Below are 21764 nucleotides of genomic sequence, written 5' to 3'. Positions count from 1 at the left end.
ACTAATCGTGTGGCCTCGATGGTCGTGCAATATATACCAATTGTATTGAAAGTGTCGTTCAATTACCAAAATTGAATTTCTCAGGTCGAGTTTTGACTTGCGATTTCACCTCTACGTTGCGAGCGTTGGCGCCAAAAACCGTTGAATGATAATTGAGTCCGGCACGACTGACGACTTAGTAAACAACAATTTGCACTGTTGTCTCATACGCGCAGGCTTAAATTGCCAATTTATTGCTATAAATTTCATTACAAACTTAAACAAAGATTGACGACTTTTCAAGTTATGTTTGATTTGTCTGATTCATTTTAATTTGATTTGTCTGATTCGTTTTAATGAACGGTAAGTGATCAAAGTTGACACAAATTCAGGCTAGAGTTAAGCTTCGCTGTGAAAGCCACCCTCTCATACTCCTCACAATGTCGAGCAAATGTATTCCGGAATCTTTGTACCTTTCTGTGTGTATCATGAACCAACCAACCATCCTAAAGAAGGCTGATGTGGTTTAGCATTTCTGCATTCTGAATCATTTGTATGCAGACAACACGACTTGCCTGTTTCCAGTGATGAATTAGCACCGACCTTGCAAACCGCATCAGTCAAGGTGTTGGGGCGTGGAGCAAAAGCAGACGGCACTAATGGACATGGATTGTCTGGTGCCATAACATGCTCATTGATCCAGGCTTCCCCAGTACCGCGAAAGCCACATTTACACCTTCCAGAACTAGTGAACAATACGCTTAGTGTGGCCTTCCATGAGTCCTGAAGGTTGTCAAACAAGAAATGTCGCATAAACATGTGTACTTTGTCGTTAGTTGTGCCATCAAACAAACCACAGTTTGCATCTCCTTGAAACTTACACTTCGTCTGCCAGTCGTCACGATGAGATTTGATGTGTTGCTGTAAGTTTGCTTCAAAGTTCCGTCCACACACAGTACATTTGCCAGCAGTTGGTGCATCCGGATCGATAGACGCAGTTGTCAAAGGGCATGGATGTTTTTCAGACAATATATGATCATACCACCAAGTCTTTGCCTGATCGTGGTAGCCGCATTCACACGTTCCATAGTCATCCCAATACAAATCGTCGTTGGGAAGGTCCACGTCATCAAACGTAAAGTGTCGGTTGAACATATGATTTCTGAAAATGTAACAGTTTTTGATTTTATTCGAAATCTTTCCACACTTTCCAAGTGCTTGAAAGTTACAAGCTCTTGGCCAGTCGTACTGATTTTTTTCCTTCCTTTTTGATCTTTGAACCAATCGATTAATCAATCGTTTGGGTCGAGTATGCTCGTTCAGTTTCATTGATTTTAATTTCAGCCTCGATGAAGTTGGAAAAAGAGATGATTTCTTCTTCGACATAGAATCAGTCGTACATGGTTCGTCGTTAGTTGTACGACCGTCAGCTCTATTTGAATCAACCGCCGTTGAGAGTAATGGACATAGACTTTGGTCATTCAAAACGTGGTCATTGAGCCAGGCGACTGCCGCCCCGTGGTACCCACACTTACAAGTGCCAAACTGTTTCAACATATCCGTGACTTTAGTCTTCTCAGTCACGACTAGATTGTCAAACTTGAAGTGACGTTTGAACATATGTTTGATGATGTCGTTAGGATTTCTTGAATTTCCCTTGAATGTACCACAACCCCCACTAGCTCTGAATTTGCAATCGATCAATGGGTTATTGCCACGGTAAGAATTCTCTTGAGAAACAATATTGGTCTCAGATATCGGTTGACGGATTGATAATAAATTGTCGTTATAGACATCCACTACCTTTCCTCGAGGGTTTTCAAATGATTGACGAGCTTCAGTTCCAAAAGACGCCTTGTTAGTAGCAGGCGTTGGTTGCTGAGACAACACAATTGGGTTCAACGCTGATGAACCCATGACGTCAAGTTTCAACGTAGACGGCGAGGCAACTGGTTCATCCATCACGACCTTCACTTCAGCAATATGAATGTTGGAAATTTTGTACACTGTTGTGTTTGTCGCTGAAGTTAAAGCTCACATGTTCATACAGATTCTGAAACGAGTCAGGATGTTTAAGGAGTGGTTTCGATCAATACTAGGATATGAGCATCCTTCCCAATTAGCTTTGCAAGATCAGATAATCATACCCATCTCATTTGCCTCAAACAACATAACCAATCAATGCTTAGTCGAAACGAGCATAGTGCAAATCTCTGGCCTCTGTAGCCATTATCAATTTGCAGCAACGAGATATCGCGACGCGTGGGTGTGGGGATAGGACTATGAAAACTGAACGGGTCGAACAGCCTTAGTATCTTAAAATCAACGCGTGGATTAAATCGACGAGCAATTGCTTTTATGATTCAAAGTTTCACATTGTTTTAATCTCCTAATGACAAAGGAATTGAAGTAGCAAATTGAAGAGTTTGAGTTAAAACTCATGGCAGTTTAAGGCACGCAAATTTAAACCCCATACATTTCTCTCTTTAGGAATCAGTCGTAGCTGGATTGTGGTCGTTGACTCCTACTCCACCAGGCATTCAACGACAGTGACTCACGTGACTGATTCATCAGATCCCATAAACCACTCTCAGTACCAGATGATATACCATGCGTTATGCTGTGGCGGTATCGGGAGGTGTCGACTCGATGTATATGGCTTGGAAGTGTCGTCATCTTTGCCCGCTAGCGATAACTGTTGACCATGGTCTTCGTCCCGAGTCCGCCGATGAGGCTAAAGCCGTGGGCACTATTCTTCGTCAATGGGGCCTAGATCACCAAATTGTCAAGGTGAATGTACCAGGAAATGGTCTGGCACTTGAGGAAAACGCTCGATTACAAAGATATGCTGCTATTAACGATGTGTGCACTGCTCGAGAGATTCTGACGGTATTGGTAGCTCACACCGCCGATGACCAAGTGGAAACGTTTTATATGAGATTAATGAGAGGATCATCGCTATTTGGATTGAGGGGACTCTTGCCTAAAGGCCATTTCCCAATGGTAACTCCTCGTCCCTTATGGGTTGAACGTCCTCTTTTGACTACGCCGAAGCAAACGATTATTGAAGAGATGACTGAAAAACAGTTACCGTGGTTTGAAGATAAGACTAACCATGACCCACTGTTGACTCATCGTAATTCGATCAGGTCACATTTGACTCAAAATCCTCAATTGAGACAGTCTCTACAGGAACTCCATCGACAAGTGGTGGAGGCAAATAAGATGATTGATGGTTATGCTACAAGTCTAGCAAAACAAGTATCAATTACTTGGGACTGGCATCGAGGTTGCTGTATTATTGATGGAGTACGTGAAACGGATACAGAGATAATGACACGCTTTCTTTTCTATACTCTATATCCTATAAGCAGTGCCAAGCTCTATCCGTGGTTGTATACCAAATTTGAGGCCTTAGTAAGGCGAGGACTCAACGGAACGGTGGCTAACCTTAAGTTTAACTTTTCAAACGACCGACTCACGGTATCGCAGGCTCCGAAACCTCGTTATACGGCCGGAGAAGTAACCACCATTGATAATACTCCTCGATTATATGATAACCGATGGTGGGTGAATCTGCCAAAACCTATGCAATTGGTAACATATAACCATAAGATCCATCAACAAATGGTCAGTCCACCTCTTATTGGAGTAGTGGGGATGAATGGCGTTCTAGCAGAGGTGTACCAAGGTAAAATAGTGGGGTTTCCTACATTTACTGGAAAAAGTTGGCATCCAAAGCATAACATTTATTCCACTGATTAATGCTTCCACCATCTCCTGCGTCCCTTGTGGACAACATGAGGACTATACTCGATATTATCATGCTTTTCTCGAAGGGGCGTACGCTTAAGAGGAGGTAACTTGATGGAAGCGCTTGCCCACAGACGGATCAGCGACTCTGAGCTGGAAGCGGATACTTCACCCAAACTAGGCTCATATCCAAGCAGCAACGCTGGTGATTGAGTCGTTTCCATCCCCCATAATCTATCAAACTCAGAATCCACCTTCAGCTTGATTGCCTCCCATGGTTCGTTCCATTGGCACGAGTAAATGATCAGCCACAACTCCAGTTCATCCAAACCAGAAGTGGGGTTTTCTGGGGTAGGATTATCAGTGATTGAATCATCAGAGAGGAAAGGATTGGTGGTGTCATCGTCAGCACCATTAAAGTACTGTGGGGGAGAGGAGTGGTGCAGCGATAATGAGTCAGCAGAGACACTAGACGATTCAGAATGATTATCACCGGATTTGTAAGGGAATAATGAGCCGAATAACTGTTTTAAAGAGCTTGTAGACGCGTTATTCAACGTAAACGAAAACTTTCGTGGGGCGGTGGGGGTGTCCATAGTGCGCGGTGGGCCCACCAAAACACGTCCCGCTATGAACAACAACACGTCAATTAACAAAACTTAAAACCAATAACAAAGGCTGTTATCAGATTTGTATCAGTGTCTACGACTACTTCTAGTGGAAAACTCGTCACAATCGCCGTGTATAATGACGTAGCAATGTTGGCATCCCTCATTATCACTGTTGTCTATAGGGTCCTCACAGGATCGTCATCGCCACTTGATATGATCAAAATAACACACACAACAATCTATGCTCCCTCAATTACCACTATCACTGATAATCATGTCAATTTTCGATGCTCTCTCTCTCCCTTCTATCACCACTCATCACGGTTGGCGTCACCATCATCGGGGCGGCGCGCGCTCTACATCACACCCCCCATGCCTGCGATAGACACCCCGAAGCTCTACCGGGCCAGCAAGGCGAAAACGCTGAACGTGCTGGCCCAGCCGTTCAAGGTGGTGCACCAGCGGGTGTCTGTCGACGTCGACCTCGCCAACCAGGCCATCGCCGGCACCACCGAGGTCGTGATTGTCCCTTATACCGACAAGCTTAAAGTGGTCAAGTTTGACTGTCGAGAGATGGCCATTGAGGAAGTCACTGTCAACAACGGCAAGCCGTGCAATTTTATCTATGATGACGACCTCTACATCAACGACGAGAGCTACTTTGAGGCCCTGGTGGAACGAGGCACCGTCAACCTATTTGACCTCTACCTGGAGGATTTCACCATCCACCACAGCCATTTGCTCCGCCGCAAGCTTGCCAAAGTGTTTGGCGAGGTCAATTTCGATCCCCGGGAGCTCCAGCAGCACCAGCAACAACTCACTCAACAATTGCTTACTCAGGAGACACCGCTGGCACAACAGCAGCAACAGGTCCAGCTCCAGCTCCAGCAACAACAGCAGCATTTCCTTTCCCAGTATACTACTGCCCATACTAATACTGAGGAGCTCGCGGTGTTCCTCCCCGATCTGCTTCGGTTTGAGCTTGCCGACTCGTCGCTGACGCCGATGCTGGTAGCGGGGACGACGCCGATGAAAAAGAACACCCATAACGATAGCTACGCCCCTATCACCATCCGCATTCGCTTCAGTCTCGTCAACCCTAAGAACGGGGTGATATTCGCTACTTCCGACCCCGACCCCAGCCGCTGGCACTGCTACACCACCAACACCGATTTTAATGTGAGCACCTCGCTGTGGGTTCCCTGCATCGACAACTTGTGGGAGCGGTGTACGTGGCTGGTGGAGCTCAGCGTGCCGCGAAGTCTACGCCAGGACGACGAGGCCAAAGACGACGACGACGACGAAGAATCCGGCGATCTGGACGTGGTGGTGTGCTGTGGTGATGCTAATAACGTTAAAGAAACCCCGCACCCGCTGGATCCGGCGAAGAAGATCGTGCTGTGGCTGGTGTTTAACCCCGTGTGTGCTCAACACTTAGGGTGGGCCTATGGTTGTTTTTCCAGCTTTGTCCTTAAAACTGAGGAAGCCCCCGAGCCCGTTGAAGAAGCAGTGATTGACGACGACAGCGACGATGACGACGAAGGCCGCAAAGTCGAGGCGGTGCTGATTCCGGTGACGGTATATTGTCTTGCCCATCAACTAGAATGGGCGCGCAATACCTGTGTGGTACTGAACCGAGCCCTTGATTACTTCTCTCGAGAATTTGGCTCATTCCCATTTTCGCTGTACCTGATTGTGTTTGTCGACCACTCACCCGAACCTGCCCATAATTTCGCTGGTCTCTCGGTGATGAGCACCGATGTGCTTTACCCTAGCGACGTCATTGAACCGATGCTCGAGCTGACAGAAGCGGTGGTTGAAGCGATTGCCACTCAGTGGCTGGGGATCAATATTGTCCCCCACTCATTTAATGACTTATGGTGTACGGTGGGTATCGCTCGCTACATGATGCTTCAATACCTCAAAGTACTCATGGGTAATAACGAGTACAAGTTCCGGGTGAAGATGGCGGTGGAGGAAATCTGTGCCAAGGACGTCAACCGCAAGCCGTTGGCGCTCCAGTTTTTCCGGTTCCCCGTGCGGATGAGTAATGAGGACCTCTGGTTTATCCGCCTCAAAGCTCCCATCGTCATGGTATGTCTTGACCGCCGAATGACTAAGACCGATAAACTGTTTGGTCTTAGTCGAGTGCTTCCAAAGTTATTCTTACAGGCGATGCTGGGAGATTTGGTGAACGGCTCAGTGCTGACACAGCATTTCCAGTATGTGTGTGAGAAAGTCAACCGGACCAATAAGCTCGAAGGGTTCTTTAAACAGTGGATATACGGGGCGGGGACGCCGCGTTTTTATGTCACCCAACGGTTCAACAAGAAACGGTTCCTTATTGAAATGAATATCCGTCAAGTACAAACGAAAGAAGTGAGCAAGTACAAACCGACGCCGCAGAACTTTGTTGCCGACGGGCTTGCTTACCTTGACGATGAGCCCCAATTTCCTACCCAGGCAGTGTTCACTGGGCCCATGACCATCAGAGTCCACGAACAGGACGGTACTCCCTACGAACACATTGTCGATTTAAAGGAAGCTAATACCCGCATCGATATCCAGTACAACACCAAGATGCGGCGGAAGATGAAGCTGAGGAAGAAAGGTGACGATGACGAAGAAGAAGAAGCGCCACCGCCTCAGTACGGGGCCCAATTTACTCCCTTGGGTAGTCAAGTGTTACAATCCCCGCAAGAGATGGCGGAGTGGGGGTTTGAAAATTGGACCAAGACCGAAGAGGAAGTGTTTGATAATGCGTTTGAGTGGGTCCGTGTAGACGCTGACCTCGAGTGGATCGCTCAGTTTGAAATCAAGAAGCCCGATTATATGTACGGTGCCCAGCTTTCGTACGATCGCGACGTCGAGGCCCAGTATGATGCTATTCGCTACTTCTCGCACTCGCAACGGCCGCTGCCTCAAGTGTACGCCCTGCTTACGCGTACGTTGATGGATGATGCTTACTATTACGGGGTGAGAATTGCTGCTGCTCGTGCTCTCGTAGCAATCTCCAACGAAGGCAACCAATTCCTCGGAGTGGGGTACATGATAAACGCCTACAAAGCGATGTTCTGCTACCCCGGGTCGCTGATCCCCAAGCTGAACGATTTCACCGATTTCCCCCGGTTCTTCGTCCAACTGCGGCTCCCGCAAATTCTTGCCAGTGTTCGCACCGACGCCGGCGAAGTGCCCAAGCCAATCCGCAATCTTTTGTACAACTTGGTCAAGTACAACGACAACAGTAACAACCCGTTCCTGGACCTGTTTTACGTCACTGAGCTTCTCGCCGCCCTTACGCAACTGGCATTCCCGCCAGCGCTGCCCGACGCCCACGATACCCTCAAATGGCTCACTGAACCCACCCCCGGGATCATCCTGAAGGACCACGAACAATTTGTCGCTAATGTCGACACTGAGATTGTCCGTTTACAAAAGCTTGACGAATGGATTCCGCTGTTCCACCACGTGATGCTGGCGCAGTGTCTCCGCCAACGGGTGGAGCTTGCGGTGAGGGGGCTTGTGTCTTTGTCGATTGAAGATCTCTTGTTCTACACGCCGGCCAAGTACCCGGCGCCGGTGCGGATCGAGGCGTGGCGAGGCGTGTTTCTCTTGGGCGGGCTCAAGAACGCCGCCGTGCTCAACTACTTCTGCAAGTGTGTGCTTCTCGCCTCCGACGCCAACGCCACCACCAACCGCCAATTCCAGACGGAGCTTGTCGAAGGGCTTTTGAAAGCTATCGCCATCGCCGCTATCGACGGCACGCGGCTGACGCTCGATGACCCCGAGTTTGGCACGTTAACCAAGCTTGCCCTGGCACCGAAGACTACAACCGAAGTGCTGGACCTGGTGGTGATTGACGACGGCCTGGCCGCGGCCAAAGGGTCGCGTCGGCGTGATGAATTGGCTCGCGCTCTGATCAAAGGGGTAATCAACATGCTTCGCCGCGACTATGGTCCTGGCTTAGGACTTCGCCACACGCTCTGGGAGCTTGTCCACTCGTCGCTCATGCCTCTTCATTTGCGCAGAGACGTGCTCAACATGTGCCAGCTTCTCTACCCGGCTCACGAAGACTATATCGTCCGTCTTCCTGTGCCCCTGATGCCGGTGAGCGAGTTTAAGAAGAAGATTGTGGCCCGTAACTTGGGCGATGGCCAGGTGGTGATTAAGCGTGAAGGCAGATTCAAGATCCAATTCTTACTGCGTAAACCGATCTCGACGCTGACTATCAAGCTTCGCGGGAGTCTGACCCCTTCGGGTGGTGTTGCCACATCCACTGCTCCTCCTCAGCCTACGTTATCGCGTGAAGAGAGAGCTCTGCTTCGTGAAGCTCACTTGAATCGCCAGGCTCCTCAAGCCATCGCTGCCGTTGGTCCAAGAAAGGTAGCAGTGAACGGTACCACGGTATCGTTTAGACTTACTCGGGACCAATTAAAAACTGTAACGCCGCAATCTGGCGTGGCGGTGAGTCGAGTCGACCCGACGACCGTTCTGTTTAAGTTTCAAGGTAAACTGGCTCAGTTGTTTAAAAAGAGGGTGACGCCACGATTGGTTCGCATCAACTTGAAGCAAGGAACTGTGGAGGTGAAGAGAGCAACCAGTGAGGAGATCCAGGACGGAATCAAATCTAATGGTGATGCCATCGACCATAGGTCTGGTGACGCAAATGGTGAGGTTGGTGAAGTGGGTGAAACTGAACAAACACAACCGAATGGTGAAGCTGACAAAGTTAATGAAGAGAATGCTAATGGTGATGGTGTTAAGGAAATCAGTGATGCCGGTGACGCTGGTAACAACGATACAAACGAGCTTGACAACGGTGCCAATGGTGATGTGGATGAAGATATTGCTATGACCGAAGCTGTTGGTGAAACTAAAGACGTTGACGAACCTCTGAAGTCTAATACTGATCAACCAGCTCAGAATGGCAATGATGTCGATGACAATGGCAATGATGTCGATGACAACGGCGATGTTGAGATGAAGGATGAGCAAACAGCTCACGACGATGCTGACAACGGTGAGGTACAGGAAAAGTCGCCTAAAGATGGTCCGTCGGGAAGCAAACCGAAAATCACGTTGAAATTCAACCTCAAATAGGGATTTATAGAGTAATGATAATGCATAACGGTATAATATCACCAGTATATGGTCTAAAGGGAGCTAAAAAGAAGGTTCCCGTCAGCTACAGGACTCGAACCTGTGCGCTCAAAGAGCATTTGATGCCTCGATTGAAGTTCGAGTCAAACTCCTTAACCACTCGGACAAACTGACTGATGAGATTTTGGCACATGCTGACACCATCAGGTGTGAGAAGACTGGATAGTGTCCCACCTCGTAAAATGTCTCCAATCTTTTTTTAGGGGTGGTTTGTAGATGATGGCGCAAGCCAATAGAGAGATACACAGAGTACTCGATATTAAACCTTCCGCTAAATTGAAAAAGGGGTTCGATTCCGATGGTCTAGTTTGAGCCGAATGTTCACTGTTGTGTGTTTTATTTGAACTCAGTCTTGCCCTTATTTGAGACTATTCTGATAAATTTGGTTGGTTTTTTAGTACTACTTATTGTAGAACTCAATTCTGGCTCTAACCTGAGCAAAACTGTTTGTGCTATTTAATTTCTCATTATAAAAGTGATCACAACTTTTAGTGCCTGTTAGCATAAAACATTGTGTCACTGTATCTGTTTTCTAGTCAGTGTTAATGCTTGATTTGATTGCTTAGAGAAATGGGACTTAGATCAGAGAAAAACCATACTGATCTTTTTGTGATGTGGTGAAATTTATTTTAGCTTTGGAGATGTGATAATGCCAATTAAATGTGGACTTGTCAGCTTCAAACAATCTTATCCCAATACAAAAGTTCTCTCAACTTTGAAACTTCTTGATACTTTACCTCACAGTGTACATTTTTCTCAATTCTCCACAATTTGCAACCTCAATACTCAAAGGCGCGCTTTATAAGTGCGGCTCGGTTTTATCAGTTGAGATCAACCGCCACTGTGGCTTCTCTCCCTCAGTTTCAAGTATGATCACCGTCAAGAATGATCCCGAAACGGGTTACTCCATTGCCTCAGACGTTGCTCCACCCCGTCTTCCCTTTGACTCCATATTCGTGATTGATCTGGTCCGCTCGGGCGCTCGAGTACTCACCCACCTGGTATACAATCTGGTGCTTCGCCCGTTGTTGACTCTTAGTGGCAATACCCATACATACATTGAAACCATACTGGCTACGGCCATTATTGAGTTTGCCCGGAGATTTACTGCCGCCAATGCGCTTGTGGTGTTTATTCTGGGTGATACCTCGATTAACGAATTCATCAATCATTTGCCCACCACTACCAAAGGCAAGGTGACCATTGCTCCCATTCCTGCTGGTACAGGAAATTCGCTTGCGTTACTGTTTGACATTGACTCGGTGGAAGCTGCGGTGAATCGTCTCTTCCTGTCGAGTTTCACACAGCCTTTGTATGCTTATCAGGCCAAGTATAGTGGAACTTCCAGGTTATTTTTGGTGGTCTTCTCCTGGTGCTTTCATGCGGCGTTGGTAGCGGATCTGGATACCCCGGAACTACGCAAGCATGGGCTTGTCCGCTTCCAGATGGCTGCCCAGGCTAACTTAGCCAAACCGAACCAGTACCAAGGGAAAATCAATGCTGATGGTAAAGAGATTGATGGTCCGTTTGCCTATTTTGTGGCGACGCCGTCGGTAAGATTTGAGCCAACGTTTATCATTTCTCCTCAAGGTGATATTCGCCAGAATTCTCTCTATGTGATATCATTTCCCTCAGGTCTTGACATCTTGGAGATTATGAATCAAGTATATGACAATGGGGCTCACATTAAAAACCCTAATGTCAATTATATCAAGGTCAAAGATACGCTTACTCTTACTCATCGGGCTCAATCTGATGATGAAAAGCGGTTCTGCATTGATGGAGAGATTGTATCTATTGAAGATGGCGAGGTGGTATTGAGTGCCGTAGGCAACGATGCTCACGGCTGGCAACTATATACCATTTGAACAAATAGTTGAGGTCGATAATAATAATATATTCGATCAAAGCCCGTGTGCTTCATCGACAGACCGAATTTGAAGTGGTAAATCAAAAACCAAAAACATATGATCAGTACGTCTGATGCTTCTTTTGGAAGATAGATTTAAATGTCATCTTGGTAGAGTCGGATCATTCAACAATTGAGTTTCCAATGGGGTCAAGTGGTCCTAAATTTAAGTGCAACACATGGAAACTATAATCGAAACATTAACTAATGAAACATGTCTTAGTTCGAAGTCGAATTACGCGTAGTCTGACCTCTTTGCCTGGCGGGAATTATACGCTCGCGTCGCAAATTTCCAGGGGACCCATCCATGGCTAGGCCCAATACTAAGACCACGCGTCGTTCGGCCGCCGACACGAAAACCGAGGTGAAAAATCACCTTGACACTCCCGAAAAGGATGCTATTGACCATCCGAAACCGGTGCTTTGGTATACTCCAGCGTTTGAGCTCCTCCAGTACTTCCAGCGAGCGGCGGATCAGTGGACGGCCCGCTACGTGGTGGTGATCACGGCGTTAGTGATCCGGATCGCTGTGGGGCTTGGTGGGTGGTCAGGCAAAGGGGTGGCGCCGATGTATGGTGACTTTGAGGCCCAGAGACACTGGTTGGAGCTCACTACTCATTTGCCGATTCACCAGTGGTACTTCTACGATTTACCCTACTGGGGGCTTGACTACCCTCCCTTGACCGCCTTCCACTCGTGGGTGCTTGGAAAGATTGGCGGAGCAATCGACTCACTGTGGTTTGCGTTGGACGAGTCTCGAGGCATCGAGACTATCGGCGTGCAAACGTTCATGAGATACCTGAGTTTGGTGAGTGAGATGGTGCTTTACATCCCTGGTATCCTTCTGGCGGTGAATTTAATTGCCAAGACGTTTAAAGTGCTGCGGATGGACCAGATCGTGGTGGTATTAATCATGCTTTCGCAGCCGCTGCTTGTGCTTATTGACCACGGCCATTTCCAATACAATTCGGTGATGCTTGGGTTGTTTTTGTGTCTGGTTGTGGAGCTTATTAAGCGGCGACTCGTGGTGGCGCTGGTGTGGTTTGTGTGCTGCTTGAACTTTAAGCAGATGGGGCTCTACTATAGTCCGTTTATCTTCACCTACATCTTGCTGCAGCTTGAACTGGTGACGCAATTGGTGATGGTTGGCGCTACTGTGATTGGCACCCAGGCGGTGATTCTTACTCCGTTCTTGCTTGGCGAACAACCGCTTGCTACTCTTACTCAGATTGTGGTGCGGGTGTTCCCCTTTGCCCGCGGGCTTTTTGAGGATAAAGTGGCCAACTTCTGGTGTGTGCTGAACGTGGTGATCAAGTATAAGACGATGTTCACTGCTGCCGATCTCTCCAAGTTGGCGTTGTTGGCGACGTTGGCGCTGATCATCCCCATCAACGCGTTATTGTTCTATAAGTTGAAGCTGAAACGCGACCAGCAGACGCGCATTGCCGCCATTGTCATTGGCTTCACCACCACTGCCCTTGGCTTCTTCTTCTTCTCCTACCAAGTCCACGAAAAGCTGATCTTACTTGCGCTAATCCCCGCGACGCTTTTGCTCGCCATCGACCCTGCCCTCATTGATATCGTCCAGTGGATCAACAATGTCGGGTGCTTCTCGATGTACCCGTTGCTTAAACGCGACGAGCTTGTCCTCCAATACTGGGTGACTGTGTTTATGGCCAATTGGTTCGTCGGTGCTCCCCGTCTTAACCACCACCTGTGGTTATGGCGTTTAATTATGGTGGGGTCGTACCTCGCGATGATTGGCTACCACGTCGCCGACGCCACGATGGCACCGCCACAGCAATGGCCCGATCTCTGGGTGATCATCAATTGCGGCGTCGCCTTCGCCGGGTTCGCCGTGTTCTACGGGTGGCTCCACTACCGAGCGTTGCAGTTATGAAAAAATCGATGCGTTGTATGGGGTTCATGCTAATACTAGGTACAAAAAACGAGGTCTTTCAGGGGCACCGCCGCCTGGCCGGCCTCATTGCCAGAGAGTATAGAGAGTGGGGGAGGGGGCCGGGGAGCCCCGCTCACTGGCCATAGTTTATCGGGCGTTTAAAGAGCAAGATGTGGGGTTCCGGGGCGTGGGTCTCGTAGTGGGCCCACCCCAACAGCTGGGTGATCCCCAACCCTCGCCACTCTTCTTCAAGCAACAATCTTAACGTGCCGGTTTCCGGGTTGAAGTAGTCCTGGGGGATCGCCTTGAGCATGTTCTTGGGCAACATCACGTGGCGGTACTCGAAGTTGTCCAGGTCGTCCAGGTACCGCGGACTATAGTGGATCATGTCCTGGAACTCAAGCACCTTGGCCCGCTCGGCCTCGGTCAAGTATCTCGGCTTCGTCATCCTCCCACTGAGGCTCGAATGGGTACGGTGGTGAAAATTGTGTGCGCGCGCGTGTGAACTTTTTTTTATCCCGCTGCCTCGCCAATCGTAGTCTCCCGAGGTAAACAGCGAGTGAGGCGAGCGTTGCGAAAGACGAAAGAGAGAAAGAGAGAGATGAAGCGGTATGTGGGCCAGTGGGTGGGCGATGATAGTGAGCTGAAGGGCCCGGGGAAGTTTGTCGTTGGCGACGACGTTATACCCATGGTAACTACACCAGAGGAAATCGACTGGTCGACATCGACTACCGTGGCGTGGCGATTTGACCCTACCATAAATGCCGAGGCGTTGTTGGCCATAGTCCCCGCACACTGCCAGTTGGTGGTGGTGTACACTATGGGCCAACACTCACCGCGCACTCACTGGGGAAACATCGGTGCTGCAACGGACCTGCGAATACTCCCCGCCATATATATCGAGACTACTACTACAGAATTTGATCGACGATGGACGTGTATTGATTTAGCATTAGTGTGGGTGGGTAATGACGTTAACGATTTTGGTATAGCCAACTGGCTACTATCGGCGACATCGACGGTAATCACTAGCCACCCGGAACGGCTCCGTGCCATTGCTGGAGTTGACTGGTGGCTCGACCCATTGGCTCCTGCCACCACCGATATGACTGTCGACGTCTATAACACGTTTAGTGCCGATAGCGCCAAGTACCAGGCCTATGCCGACGCCGTGGAACTCGCCATAACCGATTGGCAGGCTCCAGAACCACCAACGGTGATGATAGTGGGGGCAGGCACGGGACTTATAGCTGATGCCATTGCCCATTTAGGGTACGGCAAGCTTGAAATTGTGGAAAAGAACCCTCACTGTTATGGAACTCTCGAAGCCAAGCTGGCGGGATGGCGTGATTGTCGGCTCCATTTGACTTCAGTAACGCCCACCATCGCTGATGCCGACATTATAGTTCTGGAGATGCTTGGTTCGTTTGGCGATAACGAGCGGTTCCCCGAGATTCGCCAACAAATGCCCATGTCGACAGTATCTATCCCTCAACAGTACTCTCTGGTAGTGTACCCTATCCATAGCCATCACTCAGTACCGGGATTTCGTCCGTATGTGGCTAAACTCTCACGGTACTACCCACTTGCTGACGCCACCGAGATATGGCGTTTTGATGGTGGTAATGACGGTACTGAACGTCACGGTTCGGTGTCGTGGACAGCAACGGAAGCAGGCACGATAAATGCGATCATGGGGACATTCAGAGCCCAACTATACGGTCACGTCGCCATCCACAATTGTCCAGCAACTCCGCTGCTGTTGGTTAACGGCCAGTATTGCTCGCTGTGGTTCCCCATGGTATTCCCTGTAGCCGACTACCATGTGGAAATTGGTGACACTATTACTTTTGCAATGTGGCGCCGGCTGGACTCCAATCGAGTATGGTATGAATGGCAATTTCAAGGAACTCGGTATAACATTGATGGCACCCACTTCAGTTTTTAATACATGGAATAGAATTAGTATCTCACTGGTGAGCGTTCACGTTTATCGTTGGTAGACTTATGAGACAGCGTATGGTGACGGTGGCGGCGGCGGTGGTCATCACGAGACGACGGGTGTTTGCGGCGAGAGTCTTCGCGTTGGTTTCTGAGGTCTTTGGGTGTCGTAGCAGCTTTAGGGTGGCGGTGTTGGCGAGCCGCCATTGCCACCGCGGCCATAGGGTCATCGGTGGCTTTAACCGTTCCCTTACCACCATTAATCACTTTCATAAACCGTTGGTTAGCTTTGTTAGACACCAGCATCGCCCCCAGCCCCAGCAAGAGCTTTTCCGCTTGCGCTTTACCCTCAGTGAACTCACCCAGCACCTCCGTTGAACCTGGCGACAGCGCCGTAGCGGAAGTATACATCCAGTCCAACTTACCGAGTTTAAGCTTTTCTTCAGCCAGTATTTTCTCCTTATAGTCGGGTCCATGGCGGAGCGAGAGGAGCTTCTGGTACTGTTGTTCCTGCTCGAACTCGGCGTTTCTTTGCTTGATCTGCTTGTACTCCTCGAGCTTTTCCTGTTCCTTCTGCCAGACCTTCTGTTGGTTCTTCACCAACGCCGGGTTCCACGACTTTTTAAGATTTAAATCGCCCCCCATCTGGTATAAATTGTGTGCTCGGAGTGAGACTGACTGATAAGAGCGGGATGAGCCGATCGCGAGCCCCCGCCAAACTAAGAGAGACTACCAAAGAAAACACTATTAATACAGATGATACCCAATATTTTTCTTTTGTTAATTCCGATATACCTAAAAAACAAACCTAGAACCCGTGAATCTTGATGTTCTTCTTGGGCAACTGCAATTGAGTGGTCAAGAATTCCGACACCTTGACACGCTGGTCGCCCTGCATTTGGATGACTTCACCAAGCTCTTCGTCCTTGACGATGTTGCCGTTGCAGGCGAAGTCCTTCTTCAACACCTTCAAGATCTTCTTCAAGTCGTATTCATTGGGGATCCCTTGCACCGTGGTCAACGTCTTTCTCCCGTTTCTTTGCTGGATACGGATGTGGATGTAGTTGGTGGGTTGGGCTTCCGAGTCGCCAGTGTCAGCAAAGGGGTCAAACGCGTTGAGGTTCTGGATCGTCGACATACAATGACAGGAGCTTTGGTTGTACCAGTAAANATTTTTTTTTTTTTTTTTTTGTTTTTCCCAGCAGTTCGCGGTACTGCAGACAGTCAAGCAAGTCACACTACTAACACCACTGACACCTCACGGTAGTGCTCTCTCCCTAAGCGAGGCGCGAATGACCTCGAGGCCATCCTCACCCCACGATGAGACCCCATCACCACAATTACTCAGTACACTAAAAAAATGCGGTAACCAGGGGCAACGAGTGGCAAAATCTACTTGAGCCCCGACCACCAATTAGCAATCGAGTGACCCACGTTGTCAATCATCGTACCCGTCCTCTTGCTACTGGCTGTTGTTCAATTGCCATAGACCCCGGCCTAAGCCCACCTGACCCCACCATTCTTTCTCGATACGATTACCCAGAATAGCAGCGCACACCCAACAGCATGTGAAAAATAGACCCACGCCCAGTGCGTGTTTCCCCAGTGAGAGGGCAGCGCGCACGCTCAGGGAGGTAGCGTTTTTTTCACTGGGTACAAAAACGTGCCACAACCACACGCTTAAGCAGCCGTTGCCATACCTCGAAACCTGTCCCCCCATTTCGGTCTCAATTCACGGAGCAACCATGGTACAACCGCAAAAGGGAAAAGCGGCTCGGACGACCAAGGCAGCCAAACAGACCGCCGCCAAAGCCGCCAACACTGGCGGTGACGTCGTCCCGCAAGCCACGTCGGAGAAGAAGAAACTGGACAAGGCGGTGGTCAACGAGGCCGAGAAGAAGAAGCTGGCGTTTATCACGAGAACCATCTGGACGTTCGTCATGATCGGCGGCTTCTTCTTGGTGCTTGCCGGCGGCCATCTCCCGTTGATCATCTTTGTCCTGGTGTTGCAAATCTTGACGTTCAAGGAGATCATCGCCCTCTCGCTGGAACCGGCGAGAGATAAGGAAATCCCCCTCACCAAGCTGCTCAATTGGTACTTTTTGGTGACGACGGTGTACTTTTTGGACGCCCCCAATGTCCTTGACTTTTTCCAAGAAGACTTGTTTGCACACCGCGTCACTCTGTTCCTCATGGCCAACCACAAGTTCACCCTGTACACCGCCTACGTTGCCGGTTTTGTCGCGTTTGTGCTCACGTTGAAGAAGGGTCACTATAAGTTCCAATTTGCCCAGCTCTGCATCACCCACATGACGCTTTTGATCGTCGTGTACCAGGCGCATCTCATCATCGAAAACATCCTCAACGGCATCATCTGGTTCTTCCTCCCCTGCGCCCTCGTCATCACCAACGACATCTTCGCCTACCTCTGTGGCATCACCTTCGGCCGCACTCAGCTCATTGAGTTGTCGCCCAAGAAGACCGTTGAAGGGTTTGTCGGTGCCTGGATCTGCACCATGATCTGGTCGTTGTTGTTTGTCTACGGGTGCCTGGCCACCGACTACTTTATCTGTCCCGCGGAGAACTTGAGCACCAACATTACCAACTTCCCCCACTGCGAACACAACCCCGTGTTCATCACCCAGTTGTGGCAGGTGCCCGACTTCTTCCAGAGCGTTGTCCACACCCTCAACATCAAGCCCGTCTACGCCCACGGGTTGTGGTTGGCGACGTTCGCGTCGTTGATCGCCCCCTTTGGCGGGTTCTTCGCTCTGGGGTTGAAGCGCGCGTTCGCCATCAAGGACTTTGGCGACACCATCCCCGGCCACGGCGGCGTCACCGACCGCATGGACTGCCAGTTCTTGATGGGGTCGTTCCTGTACTTGTACTACCTGACGTTCATCTCGGTGCAGAAGATGACCTTCGCCAAGATTCTCCAGACGGCGATCGTCAACTTGCTGGTGGCCCAGATCATCCACCTTATCCGCCTGTTGTTGCGGTACTTGCACAACATCGACGCCGTCCCCGAGCTGACGGTGGTCAAGGTGCTGGAGTTGTTAGAGCTGGCTACTCTTTAATGATACGTGACCGGCTATTCAACAAGCGGTCTAATGGTAATTGTATAGATGTAATTCAACACACATGTAGATATTATTTCCGTAGCGTCGTCAACTGGCGCCTTTACAACCATCTTGGGCCTCATCGCCAGGACCATTGTTCGCATGGTGCTGGCTTCAGGTACGCAATCGATACGGAAGACGCAGCCGAGCCCCGCAGAGGCTGAGTGACAGCAGAACCAAGTGATAATGACAATTCTGATAGCAATTGCTAGTCACAGTTTTGTAGCTTTAGTCAATTACTACTTCGATAATCTATCATACTGTAACCGTACCATTTGATGGTCTGCGATGCTGGTGCCATTAGCGGCATGAGTGAAGTACAACACGCCAAGTACACCGTGCTTCGCTCCCCACTAACGCCACCAGGTTACCATCTCCGCAGATAAGCCGTTCCGCGTCACCTTCGTGAATGTCGAGATTAGTTTACCTTGAGGATTGAGTCATTTTCGGATAAAAATCTTCCACCAAAATTAGTCAAAAAAAAAGTGGTAGTAAATCTTAGTCAAAACTAGTGATGATCGACGGTTAGTTAATAGACGTAACGATGTCTCACGACCTCACGCCTCGGGGAGCTCTTGGGAAGCCGTGCGCGCACCTCGCAGTGCGCCCTCAGTAAGGGTGCGAGTGTGAGGCTGGCTCGATGGCCACGAAGAGGTAGTGCGAAATGGCTGGTTGCGAAAGCACTAAGGGAAGGCAGTTACGAACAAAAACGACCCGACGAGATAGCTGCGTAGAGCTGCGGAATGTGCCGTGACTACTAGTGCCAACTTAGAGCAACTAATCGCGGTCTAAGTGGAACTTTAGTCCCATGTGTCAACTGTCGCACCCGAGTATGACACCTCTAAAATAGGGTTTACACCGTCGATCAACAGCCGAAATAGACCACCAAATAGCACCAAATAGAATTAGAAAACGGTCCCATATTTCTTGACCCACGTTCCACTACATTTACTACACTGACGATATCGTTACATCGACACAACCATTGGCTAAGGCAGTACTATTGACCAGACATTAACCAGCCTTCGACGCCGGTGGGGTCTTCTGCAGGGTACGGTGTCACGATTATTTTTTACCCCCAACCCCCAATTCACCGCTAACGTTTGCTTCAGGGTCTCATTACTACGGGTACCGGGCAGGCGGTGTCGGACTAATTGGTACTAAAGTGCAAGCCATTCCTGCACACACGTGCCAACCGTGCGTATGCGTGCGCGGCTTAACCGTGGCTGCAAATGCACCTCTGCTTACCGTACCCTCTACCGAGCGGAAGGGGGGGTTGGATGAGGGGGCAAGGGGCGGTTTTTCTGGGGACGTACGTCTCTGTGCTGTCCGGCGGCGTGGCTTATTTGTTTTGGTATATAGCTGGCTCAATTTCGCCCACCCATTTTCCTCCCAGCCTCTTTCGCTTCCCCTTCCTTTCGCTTTAGCCCATACCATGATTATCCGATCCATGTTACTCCCCCTCGTCGCCGCCTTACCGGTGTTGGTGCCTCGAGACGCCGACGACGACGACAACGGCCCCGTGACTGCCTACATCCAGCCCGTGGTGGCGGTGGCAGAAGCGACAACCACGGTCCAGCCGGCGGTGGTGTATGTCGACGCCAACGGCAACACCGTCGGGGGAGTACTGGGTGCAGTGAGCATCGACGACTCCCAATTTGGTACTCTGTTTTACACGACCAGTGCCCCTCCTTTGATCACTGGTGACGAGAACGACTTGGATGTTGGTGGTGGAAACCAAGACAACAACAACAATAACGGTCCAGCAGCGGCCCCGACCGCCCAGGTCACCAACGACTCTGGGAACGGGGACTCGCCGAATACGCAGCAGAATAATAACAATAACGTCCAGGTGGTGGAGACGGTCAATTTCGGTCCCTCGGATATCGTGACTGTAGCGGCGACGACCATCTATGGTCCCCAGGCTCAAGACAACGCAGGTCAACAACAACAGACTCTGACGACTGAGCCCCAGCCGCAGCCCACTACTACTGAGCAACAGCAGGACCAACCGACGACGACCGAACAACCGACGACCGAACAACCGACGACAGAACAGCCGACGACTGAACAGCAGCCGTCTACTGAACCGTCTACCCAGCCGGCACCTCAACCCTCCACCACTCAAGCTGACAACCAGGGCGACAACAACCAGGGTAACAATAACAATAACCAGGGTAACAACAACAACAACCTGGGTAACGACCTGAACCTGAACCAAGGGAACAACGACAACAACAATAACCTGGATAACAACAATAACTACAATAACAACCAGGGTAACGACAACAACCAAGGAAACGACAACAACCAAGGCAATGACAACAACCAAGGAAACGACAACAACAACAACAATGGTGGTTCGCTGGATGGCTTGTTGACTCCCCCCGTGTACATTGTCTACTCCCCTTACAACAACGACCAGTCGTGCAAGGACGCCGCCACCGTGCGTAGCGATCTCGCCATCGTCAAGCAAAAGGGGATCAACAAGGTGCGGATCTACGGGTCTGACTGCGGGGCGTTCACCAACATTTTGCCCGCGTGCAAGGACCTTGGTCTCAAAGTGAACCAAGGGTTCTGGTTCCAGCCTGGCCAGGGCCCCGACTCCATTGACGGCGGTGTGTCTGAATTCATTTCCTGGGGTCAATCCAACGGCTGGGATATCATTGATTTCGTCACCGTGGGTAACGAGGCCGTCAACGACGGTAACCTTCTGCCGGACCAACTTAATGGCAAGCTCAGTCTGGTTAGAGGCCAGCTCCAGGCAGCGGGTTACTCCGGTTCTGTGATCACCTCGGAACCGCCGATTTCATTCATCAGACACCCGGAACTCTGTGAACAGTCGGACTTCATCGGCACCAATATCCACTCCTACTTCAACACCGGGGTGGCTCCTGATGGCGCCGGGGAATACTTGAAGCAACAGAACGAAGCTGTGGCTCAAGCCTGTCCCAACAAGAAGATCTATGTCACCGAAACCGGCTACCCGCACAAGGGTGCCACCAACGGCCTTAATGTTCCCTCCAAGGAAAACCAGAAGATTGTGTTTGAACTGATCTGGAACACCATAGGCAACGACGTGACGGTGTTGGCGATGTGGGACGACTACTGGAAGAACCCAGGTCCCTACGGCATCGAACAATACTTCGGGGCGTTGGACTTGTTCAGTTAGACATACACTTTTTTAGACGTTTTATTTAGATTTGCATTTAGGTTAGGTTGATTTTAATGGATAAATGAAAAGATAATTGTAAAGTGGGGGAAATTTGAGTACACTCATTGATTTATGGCAGATATGAAAGAGCCATAGCTGGAAATATCACCTACACTTTATCTATAAGTATGCATTAATATCTACCTGTAAAAAACGGTTGTAGAAGACTCTAAGAGCC

General features: G+C 49.7%; 11 protein-coding genes across 11 annotated transcripts; 7 read left to right on the top strand and 4 right to left on the bottom strand. All coding sequences in view use genetic code 12, as the record gives it.

The window, feature by feature from the left end:
• Positions 1-465: 465 nt before the first annotated feature.
• On the bottom strand, positions 466-1941 carry DIURU_000095 (uncharacterized protein; the record flags this gene model as incomplete). The annotated part of the gene is made up of 1 exon (XM_034159254.1): positions 466-1941. The coding sequence occupies one exon, from the start codon at positions 1939-1941 to the stop codon at positions 466-468; it is 1476 nt and encodes a 491-aa protein (XP_034015040.1).
• A 648-nt stretch (positions 1942-2589) lies between these two features.
• On the top strand, positions 2590-3744 carry DIURU_000094 (uncharacterized protein; the record flags this gene model as incomplete). The annotated part of the gene is made up of 1 exon (XM_034159243.1): positions 2590-3744. The coding sequence occupies one exon, from the start codon at positions 2590-2592 to the stop codon at positions 3742-3744; it is 1155 nt and encodes a 384-aa protein (XP_034015039.1).
• Positions 3745-4715: 971 nt separating this feature from the next.
• Positions 4716-9443, top strand: TSM1 (Tsm1p; the record flags this gene model as incomplete). Its single annotated transcript, XM_034159232.1, has 1 exon — positions 4716-9443. One exon carries the CDS (start codon positions 4716-4718, stop codon positions 9441-9443), a length of 4728 nt encoding a protein of 1575 aa, XP_034015038.1.
• Positions 9444-10372: 929 nt separating this feature from the next.
• Positions 10373-11371, top strand: DIURU_000092 (uncharacterized protein; the record flags this gene model as incomplete). The annotated part of the gene is made up of 1 exon (XM_034159221.1): positions 10373-11371. The coding sequence occupies one exon, from the start codon at positions 10373-10375 to the stop codon at positions 11369-11371; it is 999 nt and encodes a 332-aa protein (XP_034015037.1).
• Positions 11372-11719: 348 nt separating this feature from the next.
• Positions 11720-13312, top strand: ALG6 (dolichyl-P-Glc:Man(9)GlcNAc(2)-PP-dolichol alpha-1,3-glucosyltransferase; the record flags this gene model as incomplete). The annotated part of the gene is made up of 1 exon (XM_034159210.1): positions 11720-13312. The coding sequence occupies one exon, from the start codon at positions 11720-11722 to the stop codon at positions 13310-13312; it is 1593 nt and encodes a 530-aa protein (XP_034015036.1).
• Positions 13313-13445: 133 nt separating this feature from the next.
• On the bottom strand, positions 13446-13760 carry CKS1 (cyclin-dependent protein kinase regulatory subunit; the record flags this gene model as incomplete). Its single annotated transcript, XM_034159199.1, has 1 exon — positions 13446-13760. The coding sequence occupies one exon, from the start codon at positions 13758-13760 to the stop codon at positions 13446-13448; it is 315 nt and encodes a 104-aa protein (XP_034015035.1).
• A 153-nt stretch (positions 13761-13913) lies between these two features.
• Positions 13914-15260, top strand: DIURU_000089 (uncharacterized protein; the record flags this gene model as incomplete). Its single annotated transcript, XM_034159187.1, has 1 exon — positions 13914-15260. One exon carries the CDS (start codon positions 13914-13916, stop codon positions 15258-15260), a length of 1347 nt encoding a protein of 448 aa, XP_034015034.1.
• A 14-nt stretch (positions 15261-15274) lies between these two features.
• On the bottom strand, positions 15275-15898 carry DIURU_000088 (U2-type spliceosomal complex subunit; the record flags this gene model as incomplete). The annotated part of the gene is made up of 1 exon (XM_034159176.1): positions 15275-15898. One exon carries the CDS (start codon positions 15896-15898, stop codon positions 15275-15277), a length of 624 nt encoding a protein of 207 aa, XP_034015033.1.
• Positions 15899-16061: 163 nt separating this feature from the next.
• Positions 16062-16391, bottom strand: SUI1 (translation initiation factor eIF1; the record flags this gene model as incomplete). Its single annotated transcript, XM_034159165.1, has 1 exon — positions 16062-16391. The coding sequence occupies one exon, from the start codon at positions 16389-16391 to the stop codon at positions 16062-16064; it is 330 nt and encodes a 109-aa protein (XP_034015032.1).
• A 607-nt stretch (positions 16392-16998) lies between these two features.
• CDS1 (phosphatidate cytidylyltransferase) lies at positions 16999-18330 on the top strand (the record flags this gene model as incomplete). Its single annotated transcript, XM_034159154.1, has 1 exon — positions 16999-18330. The coding sequence occupies one exon, from the start codon at positions 16999-17001 to the stop codon at positions 18328-18330; it is 1332 nt and encodes a 443-aa protein (XP_034015031.1).
• A 1477-nt stretch (positions 18331-19807) lies between these two features.
• SCW11 (putative glucan endo-1,3-beta-D-glucosidase) lies at positions 19808-21544 on the top strand (the record flags this gene model as incomplete). The annotated part of the gene is made up of 1 exon (XM_034159143.1): positions 19808-21544. The coding sequence occupies one exon, from the start codon at positions 19808-19810 to the stop codon at positions 21542-21544; it is 1737 nt and encodes a 578-aa protein (XP_034015030.1).
• Positions 21545-21764: the final 220 nt, after the last annotated feature.

This window comes from Diutina rugosa (genome assembly GCF_008704595.1).
Source record: "Diutina rugosa strain CBS 613 chromosome Unknown scaffold15_size221551, whole genome shotgun sequence".
Lineage (NCBI taxonomy): Eukaryota > Fungi > Ascomycota > Pichiomycetes > Serinales > Debaryomycetaceae > Diutina > Diutina rugosa.
The sequence above is the reverse complement of the archived record's forward strand: the minus strand, read 5'-3'. Positions and strand labels throughout refer to the sequence as shown.